At 30.4% G+C, this 19026-nt stretch overlaps 1 protein-coding gene across 2 annotated transcripts in view; it reads right to left on the bottom strand.

The window, feature by feature from the left end:
- Nucleotides 1–628: 628 nt before the first annotated feature.
- Nucleotides 629–19026, bottom strand: part of LOC120424025 (protein retinal degeneration B) — a 36689-nt gene continuing 18291 nt past the window's right edge. For both annotated transcript variants that reach the window (XM_039588042.2, XM_039588045.2), the window contains 6 exons: nucleotides 16265–17294; nucleotides 15573–16198; nucleotides 12223–12812; nucleotides 7194–7366; nucleotides 6404–6703; nucleotides 629–2315 (listed from right to left, as the gene is read on the bottom strand). In XM_039588042.2, coding sequence (XP_039443976.1) covers nucleotides 6610–6703; nucleotides 7194–7366; nucleotides 12223–12812; nucleotides 15573–16198; nucleotides 16265–17294 — 2513 coding nt within the window. In that variant the 3' untranslated portion in view covers nucleotides 629–2315; nucleotides 6404–6609. The remainder of the gene's footprint in view (nucleotides 2316–6403; nucleotides 6704–7193; nucleotides 7367–12222; nucleotides 12813–15572; nucleotides 16199–16264; nucleotides 17295–19026) is intronic.

The raw sequence follows: 19026 nt of genomic DNA, 5'->3' as shown, positions 1-19026 counted from the left end.
TTTCATCTATTAACAAAACAAATTTGAAGACATTTGGTTGTATCATTGCCGACATATAGCTGTTAGAAGTTAGCAATTTCAAAAATCGGGTGCCATGATATCTCAACATTGCTTCGACCAAATCGGCTCAAAATTTTGGTGAAGACTCGTTAAACCGGTCCCGTGTGCATGACGAAGGCCGATTTTCAAAAAACTTTATTTAAATAAAAAATAAAAATTTTTGTCTGTTTTCCATATAAATAATCACCACTTTTCGTCTCTAATTCAGTTAAATCATGAAATATCTTCATGAAACTTTCAGGAAGTGAAATTTTGTGATTTTCTACATGTATGTAACCCCTTAAGTCAAATTGGAGTGGTTGATTGTCAATTAAATTAAATGCATTTTTTCAATATTTCCTCACCGCCATCTTGGATTAAAAAATTCTAAACCACTTTAGGGTAGTGTAGGGGTCATACTTAAGCTCGACAATTAAAATTTAGACAACAAAACAATTTTTTTGTGTCTTTCGATTATCCGAAGTGAAATTTTGTCAAGACCTTCGGATAATCGAGTAAAACACATTTTTTTCAGGTTTTCACTTATAAAACACAAATCCGGAATAACAAACTAAAAAAAAACACACAATTTTGTTTTGCTTTCACTAAATATTTTGCTTTATTGCACACATTTTTTTTTATAACAATGAGTTTGTTTGTTTTGATACAATTTCTATCTTTTCACAGTGACAACGTCTGGTTGGTTCACCTTACAATACTTTTCAGTTGATTTTGTTCCTCAATTTTCTCTTCTTTTCAAATTGGTTTGTCCAAAAATAAAGTTAAACAGCCATTCACTTTCAATTGTTTTTTTTATACCTTGTTTCGACTTCGTTTTAATACTTTCGCCAATATTGATCTTCTCCTCCGCTTCAATAAATCATCATTTGAGATTTCCTTTTTTTTCAGTGTGTGTTTTGCGCTTCCTTCGAGGAACATTACGATTTTAGCTTTTCAACTGTTTCCTTTTTAATTTCTTTTAGAGAGAGTGTTTTGTTTACTTTGTTCACTTCTTACAGCCTTCCAAAAAATCAAAAAACAACATCGAGCGCTGCTTCGATTCGCGTTTTTTTTTGTTTAATTAATTTCTTTTTTCTCAGTGTGTTGCTTCGAGCCTACGAGGATTGTCCATTCAGCATAGTGTGTTGTGTTGTGTTTTTTATTTGTTTGTTTGCATTTTTTTGATGATTCTTTGTTTGTTTTCTTTGCAAGGACTATGCTAACGAATGACATCGAGGATTATCTGTTTTTTGTTTTGTTTTGTTTTTTTTTGTTTTCTTAGGTTGTTTTGATTGTGTGATTTCCCGGTAAAAGATTGCTAAAATAAATTCGTCTGTTTTGTTTTTCATTCTTTGATTTTGCTAGGGAAATGGTCGCGTCTGAGTATCAAACTAATATCACCTCTAAAAGAATCTCAAATTATGTGTTGTTTACCTGTTTGTTTGTTTCAAACTAAAACTAAATTTAATCCTGTTTGGTTGGTTTGGGGGACTCAATTGTTAAATTTTTTTTTCTGTTTTTAATTCACTTATCTCATTTTGTTATAACAAATATTTAGAATATCTTTCAACAGTTTTCTTACCTTTAATCATCTTTCACCAACAGTTTTTTGCTTTTGCTAAATATAGCTACATTTTTCTTGTTTTGTTTTGAACACTAACATTTAGTTACACTTACTTCGAGATTTGCTCTTTCTAATTTTTCACAATTGCTACTTTTTTTGGATCCTTTCGAGGGGAGGGTGCTTTTAGCTCATCTTACCTATTAGTTAATATCAACAAACATCCAAAAAAGAGTGGAGAGACCTTACCTTACCCAGTTTTACCTTTTTTTTTGCTTCCTTCACAAGGAATCTTTACCATTTTGGTTTTTTCTTCTTCTTTATTTGCTAACGTAACATACACTTACTGACATGTACACAGCTGGTTTGATATTTTCTGGATTTTTTTTGTTTGTTTTGTAATACTTACAAATAGTTTTCAACAAGATTTCACCTTTTCCCCTAAATAGTTTTTTTGTTTGCATTTTTTTCGTCATCTTTTTCCACACCTTTCAATTCTACTGTACACAGAATTATAACAACAGCGCTTGTTTTAGCCTTATTTCAGTTTCTTTTCCTTTGTTTTGCAATAGATCAACGAGATTACTTGTTTGAGTTTCCACTTGTTTTCTTGATTTTTAATACTCACATTTTGTTTTAATTTTGTTTTTGTTTTTTTGAACGTGTTTGTTCGTTCTTACAACAGGTAAGAGACAGTCTTCTTTGAGCCAGGTACCTGTAAGTTTTGGAAAGAAAAGGAAAAAAAGAAAATCCACAAATTAGTTGAATTCTTTAAAAAAAGAAAGCAAAAAAAAAGAAAAAAATTGTCAAAATTGCCAAAAATGTCAAAATTGTCAAAAGTGTCAAAATTGTCAAAATTTTCAAAATTGTCAAAATTGTCAAAATTGTCAAACATTGTCAAAATTGTCAAAATTGTCAAAATTGACCAAATTGTCAAAATTGACCAAATTGTCAAAATTGTCAAAATTGACAAAATTGTCAAAATTTTCAAAATTGTCAAAATTGTCAAAATTGTCAAAATTGTCAAAATTGTTAAAATTGTCAAAATTGTCAAAATTGTCAAAATTGTCAAAATTGTCAAAATTGTAAAAATGGTCAAAATTGTCAAAATTGTCAAAATTGTCTAAATTGTCAAAAATGTCAAAAATGTCAAAATTGTCAAAATTGTCAAAATTGTTAAAATTGTCAAAATTGTCAAAATTGTCAAAATTGTCAAAATTGTCAAAATTGTCAAAATTGTCAAAATTATCAAAATTATCAAAATTATCAAAATTGCCAAAATTGTCAAAATTGTCAAAATTGTCAAAATTGTCAAAATTGTCAAAATTGTCAAAATTGTCAAAATTGCCAAAATTGTCAAAAATGACAAAATTGACAAAATAGTCAAAATTGTCAAAATTGTCAAAATTGTCAAAATTGTCAAAATTGTCAAAAATGTCAAAATTGTCAAAATTGTCAAAATTGTCAAAATTGTCAAAATTGTCAAAATTGTCAAAATTGTCAAAATTGTCAAAATTGTCAAAATTGTCAAAAGTGTCAAAATTGTCAAAATTGTCAAAATTGTCAAAATTGTCAAAATTGTCAAAATTGTCAAAATTGTCAAAATTGTCAAAATTGTCAAAATTGTCAAAATTGTCAAAATTGTCAAAATTGTCAAAATTGTAAAAATGGTCAAAATTGTCAAAATTGTCAAAATTGTCTAAATTGTCAAAAATGTCAAAAATGTCAAAATTGTCAAAATTGTCAAAATTGTTAAAATTGTCAAAATTGTCAAAATTGTCAAAATTGTCAAAATTGTCAAAATTGTCAAAATTGTCAAAATTATCAAAATTATCAAAATTATCAAAATTGCCAAAATTGTCAAAATTGTCAAAATTGTCAAAATTGTCAAAATTGTCAAAATTGTCAAAATTGTCAAAATTGCCAAAATTGTCAAAAATGACAAAATTGACAAAATAGTCAAAATTGTCAAAATTGTCAAAATTGTCAAAATTGTCAAAATTGTCAAAATTGTCAAAATTGTCACAATTGTCAAAATGACAAATTTGTCAAAAATGACAAATTTGTCAAAATTGACAAAATTGTCAAAATTGTCAAAATTGTCAAAATTGTCAAAATTGACCAAATTGTCACAATTGTCAAAATTGTCAAAATTGACCAAATTGACAAAATTGTCAAAATTGACCAAATTGACCAAATTGTCAAAATTGTCAAAACTGTCAAAATTGTCAAAACTGTCAAAATTGATAAAAATGACAAAATTGTCAAAATTGACAAAATTGACAAACTTGACAAAATTGATAAAATTCATAGAATTGACAAAATTGACAAACGGTCCAAACCGTTTTGACAATTTTGACAATTTTGACAATTTTGACAATTTTGACAATTTTGACAATTTTGACAATTTTGTCAATTTTATCAATTTTGTCAATTTTGTCAATTTTGACAATTTTATCAATTTTGTCAATTTTGTCAATTTTGACAATCATTTTTGTCAATTTTGACAGTTTTGACAATTTTGACAATTGTGACAATTTTGACAATTTTGACAATTTTGACAATTTTGTCAATTTTGTCAATTTTATCAATTTTGTCAATTTTGTCAATTTTGACAATTTTGACAATTTTGACTATTTTGACAATTTTGTCATTTTTGTCATTTTTGTCAATTTTGAAATTTTTTTCAATTTTGACAATTTTGACAATTTTGACAAATTTGTCATTTTTGACAATTTTGACAATTTTGACATTTTTGACAATTTTGACAATTTTGTCAATTTTATCAATTTTAACAATTTTAACAATTTTGTCAATTTTGTCAATTTTGACAATTTTGTCAATTTTGTCAATTTTGTCAATTTTGTCAATTTTGTCAATTTTGTCAATTTTAACAATTTTGTCAATTTTGTCAATTTTGTCAATTTTGTCAATTTTGACAATTTTGACAATTTTGACAATTTTGACAATTTTGACAATTTTGTCATTTTTGTCAATTTTGACAGTTTTGACAATTTTGACAATTGTGACAATTTTGACAATTTTGACAAATTTGTCATTTTTGACAATTTTGACATTTTTGACATTTTTGACAATTTGGACATTTTTGACAAATTTGACATTTTTGACATTTTTGACAATTTTGACATTTTTTTCAATTTTGACATTTTTGACAATTTTGACAATTTTGACAAATTTGTCATTTTTGTCAATTTTGACAGTTTTGACAATTTTGACAATTTTGACAATTTTGACAATTTTGACAATTTTGACAATTTTGACAATTTTGACAATTTTGTCATTTTTGTCAATTTTGACATTTTTTTCAATTTTGACAATTTTGACATTTTTGACAATTTTGACAAATTTGACAATGTTGACAATTTTGACAATTTTGACAATTTTGACAATTTTGTCAAATTTGTCAATTTTATCAATTTTGTCAATTTTGTCAATTTTGTCAATTTTGACAATTTTGACAATTTTGTCATTTTTGTCAATTTTGACATTTTTTTCAATTTTGACAATTTTGACATTTTTGACAATTTTGACAATTTTGACAATTTTGACAATTTTGACAATTTTGACAATTTTGACAAATTTGTCATTTTTGACAATTTTGACATTTTTGACAATTTTGACATTTTTGACATTTTTGACAATTTTGTCAATTTTGACAATTTTGACAATTTTGTCATTTTTGTCAATTTTGACATTTTTTTCAATTTTGACAATTTTGACATTTTTGACAATTTTGACAATTTTGACAATTTTGACAATTTTGACAAATTTGTCATTTTTGACAATTTTGACATTTTTGACAATTTTGACAATTTTGACAAATTTGTCATTTTTGACAATTTTGACAATTTTGACAATTTTGACAATTTTGACAATTTTGACAATTTTGACAATTTTGACAATTTTGTCATTTTTGTCAATTTTGACATTTTTTTCAATTTTGACAATTTTGACATTTTTTTCAATTTTGACATTTTTGACAATTTTGACAATTTTGACAATTTTGACAATTTTGACAAATTTGTCATTTTTGTCAATTTTGACAGTTTTGACAATTTTGACAATTTTGACAATTTTGTCAATTTTATCAATTTTGTCAATTTTGACAATTTTGTCAATTTTGTCAATTTTGTCAATTTTAACAATTTTGTCAATTTTGACAATTTTGACAATTTTGTCATTTTTGTCAATTTTGACATTTTTTTCAATTTTGACAATTTTGACATTTTTGACAATTTTGACAATTTTGACAATTTTGACAATTTTGACAATTTTGACAATTTTGACAATTTTGACAAATTTGTCATTTTTGACAATTTTGACATTTTTGACATTTTTGACAATTTTGACATTTTTGACATTTTTTTCAATTTTGACATTTTTGACATTTTTGACAATTTTGACAATTTTGACAAATTTGTCATTTTTGACAATTTTGACATTTTTGACATTTTTGACAATTTTGACATTTTTGACATTTTTGACAATTTTGACAATTTTGACAATTTTGACAATTTTGACAATTTTGACAATTTTGACAATTTTGACAATTTTGACAATTTTGACAATTTTGACAATTTTGACAATTTTGACAATTTTGACAATTTTGACAATTTTGTCAATTTTGTCAATTTTATCAATTTTGACAATTTTGTCAATTTTGTCAATTTTGACAATTTTGACTATTTTGACAATTTTGTCATTTTTGTCAATTTTGACAATTTCTGTCCCTGATGTAAATTTTAAAACAAACAAAAAACTTTAAAAATATCCAAAACTTACCAAGTGACAGAATCCAACCGATAACTTTTCCTCTACTCTTCCTCTTCGCCTTTTGTGAAATTTCCGAGTAGAATAGTGTTTAGTAACATCAATGTTTAGCTTGCTGTAGAGATTGCTGCTGAGAGAGCTGGAGCTCGAGCGCGTGCGGTTTTTCAAATGCCACCAGGATTTCTTTCTTTCTTTGTTGTTGTTGTTGTCGATTCTTTTTAGTGAAGATATGTTTTCCGCTTGAGGAAGCCGCTGCGCGCCGGCGAGGACATTCCGACGACGACGACGCCGCCACCGACGCCCGGTTCATTGCTATAAATTTCGGTTTTGAATGGTTGAGGTTGTTTTTAAAACTGATTTTTGCTTTTTTTCATCGGGGATTCCAACTTAAAAGTGCGTGCTTATTTGTTTGAGTGTAGCATTTTCTTGGTTTTACTTGCTTGGAAACGGAAGTTATTGTAAGGAAACACAGACAGTGTGGACGTTTTGGAAACACAAATGACTTCTTTTATGGATTTGAACTGAAGATTTCTTGCAGTGTAAGGTGCAGTTTTTCTACTAAACACTGAACAAAAGGTACGCGTGACATTCTTGTACTTTCTTCAACGATTTGTTTTCTCTTTCTTTTTTTTCGTAAAAATTGGGACCGGGGAGTTAAAAAAAAGAAACAGACACGGAGGGGACACAGAGGCGTGCGACGGGGTGACATTGACACACACACACACACACGCAGGTTGGTGGTTGTGGATTTGTGTGAGGTTCGAGGGTGGTAAGGATGAACGGGGTTTAGCCCGGAACAAACCTTCGACGGCGGATGGATTGGTTTTGGCCGGGCAGGTTGAAGCACCCGCGTGGGATGACCATCCGGGCGTTGCCCTGGGCGGGCCGGGATCCACCCGGGGTGACCAGCGAGGCCAGGTGGGACGCGTAACCTTCGGTGAGCGGGGTGGCCAGCGGTTGGAGCTTTTTGCTAACCTGGAGGGGGAGAAACAATTGGTAATTTTGAAAATTTAATCAATATCTGTATTTTTTTTTTCACTTTTTGTCAATTTAGACAATTTTGTTATTTTTTATCAATTCTCTTTGTCAAAAGAAGTAATTTTGTATCATTAGTTTTTCCATACAATATTCCATACAATTTTTCAGAAAAAAGGTACACGAAAAAAAAAAACATTTTTTTATTTATCTTGTGATGCCTTTCCAAAATACGTATTTTGGAATTTGATAAAAATATATATTTAAGGGAGCTTAAAATTATATTTAAAAAAAAAATCTGATGAAAAATTGCGAAAAACTGGACGAAAATATTTTTTTTTTTATGTTAAGCAAAACATCTATAGTTGCTTATTTTCACATTTTCGATTGTTTAAGGGTTTTTTAAGCTACAATTTTTTTTTTGGGAAATTTCCTAATTTTTTCTCTCTTGAACTGTGAAAATAATTCAATTAGTTTCTGAGATACCAACTCACAAAAAAATCGAAAAGGTATAAATAAATTTCTTCAAGTGTCACCAAATTAGCCTCTAATTTTCAACTGACGATATCTCGGAAACTATTGGTTTAATTTGACAATATTGTAAAATTTTCATAATTGACAAATTTACCAAATCGACAGATTTGACCAATTTGTAGAAAATTGCAAAATTTACAAAATTGACGAAATTGTCAAGATTGACAAAATTATATAAATTTATACAATTTTCAAAATTTGCAAAACTCAAAAATTTACAAAATGACATAATTGAAAAATACAGAATTAAAAAAATTGCAAAATTAGAAAAATTTACAAAATTAACAAAATTGACAAAATTATTGAATTTAAGCTAAATTAAATTATCAATGCTGGCATAATTGACAGAATTGTAAAAAGACCAAATTGACAAAAACGTCAAAATTTGACAAATTTGACAAAATTAACAAAATTTAAATTTTAAAAATTGACAAGGTTGATAAAATCGTAAAAAACAAGATAATTTACAAAGTCTGAAAAATCTAAAAAATCTATAAACAAAAAAAATAAAAAAAATTAAAAATTAAATTAAAGAAAATGTCAAAATTTTCAAAAAAGAAAATAAATTCAAATATCAAATTTACCAAATATAAATATTAACCCTCTACAACCCAACCCCGCCTCTAGACGGGCTTCGATTTAAAAAATCGCCAAAAATCCATTTTTCAACCAATTTTTGATCTTCAAAAAGCATTGGAAAGAAGAACTTTTAAAATTTTGGAAAATTTTAGGGTTGGAAGTTTGACTTGTTTTATGTGACTTTGCCAATGTTTTTAAAAATGTAATTTTTTAGGGGTCAACTTTGGCTGTGTTTTTTACTAACATTTCCTATATTTTAAGTAAAAAGAAGTATGCAGTAATTTTTCTAGTGCCCCAGACTATGTCTCTACGCATTTATTTACAATTTAAATGATAATGGTTCCATTTTATAGTAAAAAATGTGAAAAACATGCAAAAAATTTAAAAAATTACTGTAAAAACATGAAAAAATTAGATAGGCAAAATGTAATGATAGGAGGTGGTAGAGTAGGCCAAATACTACCAAAAACAAACATAAACTAAACAAGATAAATGCAAATTAAAAAACTAAAAATGAAACAAGAAAAACATAAAACAAGAGAAGTAAAGTTTTTCGTAGAAAAAAAGTTGCTCAAAATGACCTCCTGAACACGGGAAAAATAAAAATATTCGAAAAAAAAATTTGGGCAGTAGAGGGTTAAACAAATAAATATATCGACAAAATTTACAATATTCAAAGATGAAAAAAACTTAATTTATCAAAGTTACCAAAAACACAAAATTGACAAAATGACAAAATTGTGACAAAAAATATATGTTATTTTCAACTCACTTAGTCCGTACTTTTCAATTGACGATAGCTCGGAAAAACAGTTTGATTTCCAATGTTAAAAATTGTTTTTTTTTTTGGAAATTTTCTGTTCTGTTAACTATAAATAATCTCAAAATTTTAAAATCAAGCTTATTTATTGACAAATTTATAAAATTAAAAATGTACCATATTTTATATTTTAGATGTTATTGAAATTTTTTTACATATTTTTATTCAAAAGATCTGAAAATAAGTTTCAATTATAAACTGTTCTACCGTCAATTGAAAATTACAGACAAAGCCAGTTTAAAATTACATGTAATTTCTTACAATTCAATTCAATTCAATTTTTATTTTTCGAGATTGCATGTTACAATTAATGTAATTTCTTACTATTTTGTTAATTTTGTCCATTTAGCAATTTTTTGTCAACTGTGAATTTTTGGTCAATTTATTTAATTTGGCAAATTTGATATTTTTTTCAATTTTGAAAATTTAGAAAATTTTGCCATTTTGTATTTTTTTACTGTTTTAAATTTTGTAAACTTTGTAAATTATGTATATTTTGTTAAATATGTATTTATTTTTTTGCAATGTAAATTTTATAAATCTTTTAAATTTTTCAAATTTTGTAAATTTTGTCAAATTTTGTAAATTTTGTAATTTGTCCAATTTTGTCAATTATGCCAAATTGTTTAATTTAATTAAAAAAAAATATGTCAGTTTTGTCACCCTTTTCACTTTTATAAATTCCACCAAATGCAAATTTTGTTAATATTGTCAATTTAGTCATTTTATCAAATTATGTATTTTCCTCAATTATGAAATTTTGTAAATTTCTGAGTTATGCAAATTTTGTAAATTGAATAAATTTTAACAATTTTGACCAGTTTGACAATCTTGTAAATTTTTTACAATTCTGTCCATTTGGTCAATTTGGTCAATGCAATTCTGCATATTTCTACAATTTTGCAAATTTCGGTCAAATTGGTCAAATCTGTCAGTTTGGTAAATTTTGTCAACTCTAGATTAAATTTTCAAAAGGTCCTTTCTGCATAGGAAACCCGTGACTCAAAGGTTGTTTTGATAATTTACTCTAGAATTATGACAATTTTACAATATTGTATTAATAAAATCTCGGCAAAAAAATAAAAAAAAGTTAAAAATTTAAATTATAGGCCACGGTGTCAACATTTGAATGAAAAAAGCGTTTTGAAATGCATCATACACCAGTCCAGTTGTTTTGCAATCATTGATTTCCAAAATTTCTAAGTACTGGCGAAAATTTTATTTTTGCGAGAAAAAAAAGTTTTTGCGGTGCTGTACATTGTAATTTCATAAAAGTTCAAAATATTTTTAAACGAGTCCAAACATGTTAATTATGATTATCAATGCAGAAAAAGGCGATTTAGATTGTTCTCAGTTGATTGGATTTCTATTTCCATTGAAATTTTGATATTTTTTTGAAGGGGGGGCGACATAAACTTTGAAAAATATTTGCAACGGCCTAAATTTTTATAAATTTTTTGACAATTTTTGTATTTTTTTGTCAATCTTGGTTCTTTTTCCTAAATTTTTCTTTGAATTTTTATCATTTAATAAAAATACAATTATTGTAAAATTTGTCAACTTGGCTAATTTTTATCAACTTTTGACAACTTTTTTCAGTTTTTATTTTTAATTTTCTGTAAAATTTATGTAAATTAAACTATTTTCAGCATTTTTGCTAATTTCAGTAAATTTTGTATTTTTTTAAATTGGTCAATTTGGTCAGATTTGTAAATTTTGGTTGATTTTCCTTTATTTTTTAATTTCAGTAAATTTTTGTCGATTGAATTTTGTCAAAATCAACAATTTTTGCAATTTTTTGTTAATTTTGTATTTTTTTCCATTTTATATCGATTTTGTTACCTTTGAAAATTAAGTCAGATTTTTTCTGTCAATTTTTTAAATTTTTGAAAATTATTGTATTTTTTTTCAATTTATGTTATCTACTATCAACTAGTTAAACCTTTTGTCATTTTATGTTTTATTTTTAATTTTTTTAAATTTTTTATGTCAAATAAAAAAAAATTAAACTTTTTTAATTTTCTGTTTTTTTGTATTTTTTCGCAACTGTGACAATTTTATCAATATTGTAAATTTGGACTATTTGACATTTTTTTCTCAATTTTGACAGATTTGGCAGTTTTGACCAGTTTGACAATTTTGTCAATATCGACAATCAGTTAAATTGGTCAAATCTGTCAATTTGGTAGATTTTGTCAATTATGACAATTTTACAATTTCATTTTTTTTTTCATTTACGACAATTGCAACAATTTGAAAAAAATAATTTCGTCAAATTTTGACAATAATGTAAATTTTGACAGATTTGATCGTGTTGCCAAGTTTGACAATTTTGTCAATATCGACAATTAATCAAATTGGTCAAATCACTCAAATCTGGTAATTTGGTAAATTTTGTCGATTTTGACAATTTTATAAATTTTGTCACTTTTACAATTTTGACAATTAAAAAAAACAATTACAGTAGTTGTTCGGTAACTGGGCTGAGAACGTAGCCCAGTCACCGAATGTTGCTCGTTAACTGGGCTGAACAAAAAATAATGAGGGGACCACCGATGCATAATATTTTCCAGATGAAATATAAAAATTAAAGTTACTCAAATTTATTTACAATGCTTACTTTTCATATTACTTTAATTGTAACTTAAAATTAAACAAAAGTTTGAAAAAAGTTTTTTTTATTGAATATGATTTTTGCATCCATTAACCCCACGGTCATTTTGGTTTGTTTTGGTTTTTTGACGTTTGTCTGCTTTTTAACTGGGCTACGGCCCAGTTATCGAGCGCCCAGTTAAAAAGCAGCCCAGTTAAACAACGCCCAGTTACCGAACAACTACTTTATGTCAAATTTTGTCAATTATAACTATGTTGACAATTTTGTCAATTTTGCCAATTTTGTAAATTTCGTCAATTTCAAACTCACCTTCCCCACGATGAAGATCTGCTTCGGCTTCAGCCCCAAACTCGTGTAAACGCTAATGTCCTTGCTGCTGCCATAAGCCAAGTGCACCACGACACCCTGCGTCTGCATCAACCCGTTCAGATAGGCCGCCTTGTGCCCCAGCGGATCCGTCGACAGTCCGTCCGCAAACGAGACCAGCCCGTGCGGGAAGTTGTGCTGGCTGAGCCACGAAAGAACGCGCTGCTGCTGCATGTCCGGCCGGCCGGTAATGTAAATCAACAGATAGCCCAACTCCTGCCAGTGGCGACAAACGTCCACCGCCCCCGCCCGCACCTTCGGATCTTTCCCCGTGACGGAAACCGATGCCGTGAAGGACCCGTCGATGCTGAACACGACGCACTCCGTCCGGGGTGGGACGACCGTGAGGTAAAAATCGACCGAGGTGTGATCCCCGCGGACGACCATCTTGATCGGGTAGATTCCGTAGCCCAGGGTTTTCTCCTCCGGCAGGGCGTAGCTGATGCGACCCGTTTTGTCGGTGGTCTCCGTTGCGAGCAGGTTCCACTCGCCGCCCGGGGGGTCCTTCATGACGTGGATGTCGACCTTTTCGCCTGCGGAATAGATTGAAATTGAAGTTGAAGAATTCAAGCCAATATTGTAAATTTGTGACAATTTAGTAATTTTGTTACATATTTTCAAATTTGTAAATTTTTGTTTTTTTTTCAATTTTTCACATTATTTTGGACAACTATTGCCAACTCTGGTAATTTTTTTGTAAATTTTTGCAAACTTTTATATTTCTGTAAATTTTGCATTTTTTTGTAAAAAAATGTCATTTGATAATTTTTGTCAGTTTTTCTAAATTATAATCAATTTTCGTAAATTGTTTGTCAATTTTTGTTAATTTATGTTATTTTTGTATTTTTTTCAATTAAGACAATTTGTCAATTTCGCGATTTTTTGAGAATTTTTATCATTTTTTGACAATCCTAGTAATTTTTTAAACATCCTGTCTTTGCAGATAGGACCTTCCGAAAATTATATCTAGAATTTTTGTGAAATTAGTAAATTTGTGTCGATATATGTCAATTTTGACATTTCTTTCTTCAATTTTTATAATTAGTCAACTTTGTCAATTTGCATCTATTTTAACAAATTTTTGACAACTTTTGTCAATTTTGAAATTTTTTATCAACTTTTTACAACTTATTTCAGTTATTTTTTGTAAATTTTTGTATAATTTAACCATTTTTAATATTTTTGCAAATTGCTGTTGATTTTGTAATTTATTTTTGAATTTTTGTCATTATCCAATTTTGAATTTTTTGTCAGATTTGTAAGTTTTGGTAAATTATTGACAACTTTTGTCAATTTTCCTCAACTTTTAAATTTTTTTAAATTCTGTCAAATTTAACATTTTTGTCATTTTCTGTAAATTTTACACTCCTATTTTATTTTTATCATTTGTCCGTTTTGTTAATTCTGTCAATGTGGTTTGATGTAAATTCATCAACATCTTTTGAACTTTTTCTCATTTTTTTTGTAGATTTTTTCTTGTGCTAAGTTTTGAAAATTTCTGTCAACTTTGTAATGTTTTTAAAATCAATGTAACTTGTCAGATTTGTCATTTTTCGACAACAATATTTTTGTGATTTTTTGTAAATTTTTCCAGCATATTTTGTAATTTTTAGTATTGTTTTTGTTTATATTTATGTTGATGCGTTATATTTTTTTATTTGTTAATTTGTCAATTTTGTGAATTTTTGTAATTTGTTTTGCCTAATTTGTAAACTTTGCCAGTTTTTTAATTTTAGTTTTTTAAATAACCGTCAAATTTAACAAAAAAAAAACTAATTTTTTATTAATTTTTGACAAGTTTCGACAGGTTTTGTTTTTTTTTGTCAATTTCTACAAATTATTGTCATTTTAACAATATTTGACAAATATTGTCAGTTTTGATTTACTTGATAATTTTTTTGTCAATTTAGATTTTTTTCCTTCGAATTTTGTCATTTGTGAGCTTTGTTAATTTTAGTCAGTTTTGTCATTTATTTTAATTTTTTGTCAACCTTTCAATTTTCATAAATTTTTGTATTTTTTTTATAATTTTTTGTTAATTTTTTCATTTTTTGACATTTTTTGTCAATTTTTAACGTTTTGTCTTTTTTTTGTAACTTTTGTAATTTTTTGTCAATTTTTGACAATTATGGAAATTGTTTTTAATTTTTTGATAATTTTTTATTATTTTATGTAATTTTTTGTAATTTTTTGTAGATTCTTGTAAATTTTTGTATTTTTTTTGTAAGTTTTTGTATTTTTTTTATAATTTTTTATATTTTTTTGTATTTTTTGTATTTTTTTTGTATTTTATTTGTATTTTTTTGTGAACTTAGTTCTTGTCAAAAATTGTTTTTTTCAATATTCTGAATTTTTAGCCATTTTTAATTGTGCCAATTTTGTTATTTTGTCAACTTTTTCCAATTTTGTTACTTTTTATAAATTTTTGAAATTTTGTGTCTATTGTGTATTTCTTGATATTTTTAAAATTTATTGATTATTTTTTTATTTTTGTCAGTTGTTTTAAGATATTTTTTTAAATTTGTTAAATTTGTTAAATTTGTTAAATTTGTTAAAACTGGTAAATATGTTAAAACTGGTAAGTATGTTAAATTTATTTAATTTGTAAAATTTGTAAAATTTGCTAAATTTGTAATATTTGCTCAATTTGTTAAATTTGTAAAATCTGCAATATTTTTTAAATTTTTTAAATTTGTTTAAAACGTTAAATTTGCTCAATTTTTTAATTTTTTATGTTTCGTTTCCATTTATTTAAATTTTGTTTTCATTTTTGTAAATTCCGTAAATTTTGAAATTTTTGAAAAATTTGCTACGTTTGTAAATTTTGTAAACTTTGTAGATTTTGTAAATATTGCAAATTTCATAAATTTTGCAAATTTTGACAATTGGGTCCTAAAATGAAGCTTAGATTGCTGATATTATTGTTTACAAGGATAAAGCTTAATTTTCTGAGTACAAACCCTTTGTACGACCACTAAGAGTTTAAAATGGATTTTTAAATCAATTTTGAAAAATCAACCTCGTGGTCCTTCTTGACAGAAAAGCTCCTACTTGACAGCTCGTTCCAAGGGGACCATAGTTGATCCATCGAAAAAATGTTGTCTTGTCAATATTTTTGTTTTGCATTAAAATGAAAAAAAGTGATCAGAAATGGTTTTTAATCGTGTTTTTTACCGTTGTACATAAAATTGACATAGGGCTTTAGTACCCAATTATGACCGTTTGTTTTTAAATTGAGAGATAGCATTTAGAACTGAAGAATTGACGTTCAAAGGTTTCCCCAAAACACTCACCCGCCAACGTAATCATATCCAGCGGTCCGTACATAAACCTCGCCACCAACCGCTGCGGCTCCCCATCCTTCACGATCACATCGTTTGCCCGGTGATTCGCCGTCACGTTTTTCAGCTTCACCGAGGTCCGCTTCCGGTTCCACTTCTCCCTCGCCTGCGCCGGCCGGAACGAACTCATCGCACCCCCGTCCTTGTCGTCCCCGCCCCCAACCAGCGTCAGATTGTCAAACCGGCCAATTTGGCGCAAAATGAACGCAATCACATCGCTCGACTCCCAGTACGACGCGTGGAAGAGATGTGGCAGGGCGTGCGCAGGGAAGTTGCTTAGTCCGTCCGGACAGTACAGGGCATAGTCGAGACGCTTGGAGCCCCACCAACGTTGCTGAAGGGCGTTGATCGTGGTGAGCGGGACGTTGTCGATCATTCCTGAGGCGGCGCTTTGGATTGAGGTGTCCGAGAGACGGCGAGCGGATGCCATCGAGGGGCCGTCGGCGAAGATCTGCGGGCTGGACTGGATGAGTTCGAGGAGGTGGTACGGTTGACCGTTGCCGAGGGGGTACTTGGCGTAGCGGGGGACGTTTACTGGGGCGAGCATTGAGAAGCGGGCGCTCAGCAGGGGTTCCAGTCTGTTGGGGAGGGAGAAGAAACATTAGTTTATAGACGCCCTTGTTTCAATTCATTCTTTTACTCACCTAGACGCCGTCGGATCGGTCGGGTGGAACAGGTTGTAAATCTGCGTACACGCCGGCTTCCCCGTCCCGTACCGACTGTCACTGAGTCTCCTCGCGGCCAGTACCACCGCCAGCGGACTTCCAAACATGAAGAAATCTCCCACCTCAAACTCCAGCTTCGGCAGTCGGGACTCACTCGTCGAGGAAGATCTTCGCCGCGGGGAAGGTGCGGTCAACAGTTTACTCGCGTCCAGATCGTTGACCTCGACAAAGTCCACCAGGTGGTCCAACCCAGAAGCTTCCGACCCGTGCCGGTTGGAATGGTTCCGACAGAGGGCGTCATGCCCGAGCACACTTCCCATGGAATCCCCGACGAGCGCAACCTGACCGCTGAAGCCCTTGCCTTCGTCACTTCGCAGAAACTCGGCGTAGACCATATTCGCGCTGGCCACGGCCCGATTCACCGCGTCCTGAAAATCCGGCGAGCACGTCGTCAACAGCGGAATCGCCCCAATCGGGATGTCCGTCAGGTTCGGAATGTCCGCGGTCGAAGGCGACGCATCGAACGAGTACGGACTCAAGCTGGACAGAATTCCAAGGGCGTCGGTACACACCGAAGGACAAGGAACCATTCGGATCGCGACGTGGCCAACCAGCGAGGGGTAGTGCTGCCGCATGACCGATTCGAACGCCCCCCGGAAGGTGGTCACGTCGGACTTTTTCGCCGTCATGTCCGAGGTCGCGTCCAGCACCGACCCGGAGTGCATGATCAGCACCAGCACCGTCGTCGGGCAGGACGGACAGCCGGGCGAGCCGGGCGGGGAGTCCGCCCCGCCGTTGTGGCCCCGGTCTATGCTGGAGGAGGCGCCGAGGGTGGGCCGCCGGGAGCCACGTTCCGACGCGACCCGCTGCAGGTAGCTGTGGCTGAAGATGGAGTCCTCCTGGTGGTTGCGGTGCGAACCGAGGCCGACCACCGGCGGCGAGTCGTCCTCCTCGGCGAGAAGTTCCAGCGAGCTCCACTTGGCAAGGGAGGCCTGCTCGCCGAGGTCGCCTGTTGAGGGGGGGAGAAATGTGTAAGAATTAATTTCTATATATTTCAGAAAGAAAAAAAATATTATAATGAAATAAAACATACCACGTGCTTCAAAAATCGATGAGAAAAACGGAAAGCAATTGAAAAATGTTGTGGAATAATTATTAAAAAACTAATAATATAAGACAAAAAACAAGGATTTTTGAAATAAAAAATACATTCTGTTTGAATATTCGAATCATCTCTGCAGTTAACTTTGCGCAGTAGGCCTGGCCGCTTTATTGTTTGTTTTTTTTTCAGCGCATTGTAATGCAACGGCGCACTAGGAATGCCAATAAATGAGAAGAAGAGTGTCAGGCGTAATCTAACCTAAACAACTCTCCAGGGTCCAATAAAATTATAGCGAAGAAAAATATGTTTGGTGAAATATAATTTTAAAAAAATTGTGAAAATTGTGTTTTGTAAAAAAATAATATTTTGCACCAGTATTGAGGTTCGTTTTCAGTAAATATTTACATAAAATTGTATTACTGAAATTTACACGTTCAACATGACACAGTTTCCGCCAAAACCCGACCTACTCAGAAATGAGTAAAGGGGGCATCTGTCAGATCTGAGTGAATAGGGTCCTAAAGCTCCTCTAATTTTCATGCAAAAAAAAAAAAAAAAAAAATTGACACGACAACATTTTTTCGCTGGATCAACTATGGTTCCCTTGGAACGAGCTGTCAAGAAGGGCATTGTACTCAGGAAAAAAAAGCTTTATTGTTATGAACAATAATATCACAAATTTAAGCTTAATTTTAGGACCCGATTGCACTCAGAATTTATCGAAAATTGAGTGAAATTCATCTAGATTCAGTTTTGATGAAAACATAGTGCATGATTCTGAACGTTCGTTTAAGTTTGGCGCTGAACTTCAGTTTAGAGTTGTATTGTTAATCATAAAATTTTGGTGGATTTTCTGGCAACGTTTCATCGGTAAGATTTCTTATGTCATGTTGGTAAAATGTTTGGCGGGGTTTGACCTTTCTATTTTGTTTTAATATCTTGCAAATTGTAAACAAAATGATTTTTTTTTTTCAAAAATGGCCCTTAATAAATGATCTCAGTTTTCGGTCGACGATTCATAACATTCTTTGTAGTCATTCATTTTCATTTGAGCAATTCTCGGAGATTTCGGTCATTTGATTTTTTTTTTGTATTTTTTAATATAGACTGAAACTTTTTGGTGCCTCATTAGTTTGTCCATTTAATTTTCCATACAAATTTGGCAGCTGTCTATACAAAAATGATATATGAAAATTTAAAAATCTTTATCTTTTGAAAGAATTTTTTGATCGATTCGGTGTCTTCGGCAAAGTTGTAGGAATGGATAAGGACTACACTGAAAAAATATGATGCACGGAAATTTTTTTTGGTGATGTTAAATTTTTCTTTTTGTCACTAAAACTTGTTTTGCAAAAAACATTGTTTTTATTTTTTTTCATTTCTGATATGTTTTAGGGGACATTAAATGCCAACTTTTCGGAAATTTCTAGAATGGGCAAAAAATCTTTGACCGAGTTATGAATTTTTTAATCAATACCGATTTTTTCAAAAAAATTAAATATTGGTCGTAAAAATTGTTCAATTTCATTTTTCGATGTAAAATCAAATTTGCAATTAAAAAGTACTTTGGTGAAATTTTGATTAAGTGCATCGTTTTCAAGTTATTGCCATTTTCAGGTAACTTTTTTGAAAATAGTAG

This window comes from Culex pipiens, chromosome 1 (genome assembly GCF_016801865.2).
Source record: "Culex pipiens pallens isolate TS chromosome 1, TS_CPP_V2, whole genome shotgun sequence".
Lineage (NCBI taxonomy): Eukaryota > Metazoa > Arthropoda > Insecta > Diptera > Culicidae > Culex > Culex pipiens.
This window is presented reverse-complemented; position numbering and strand designations above follow the sequence as displayed.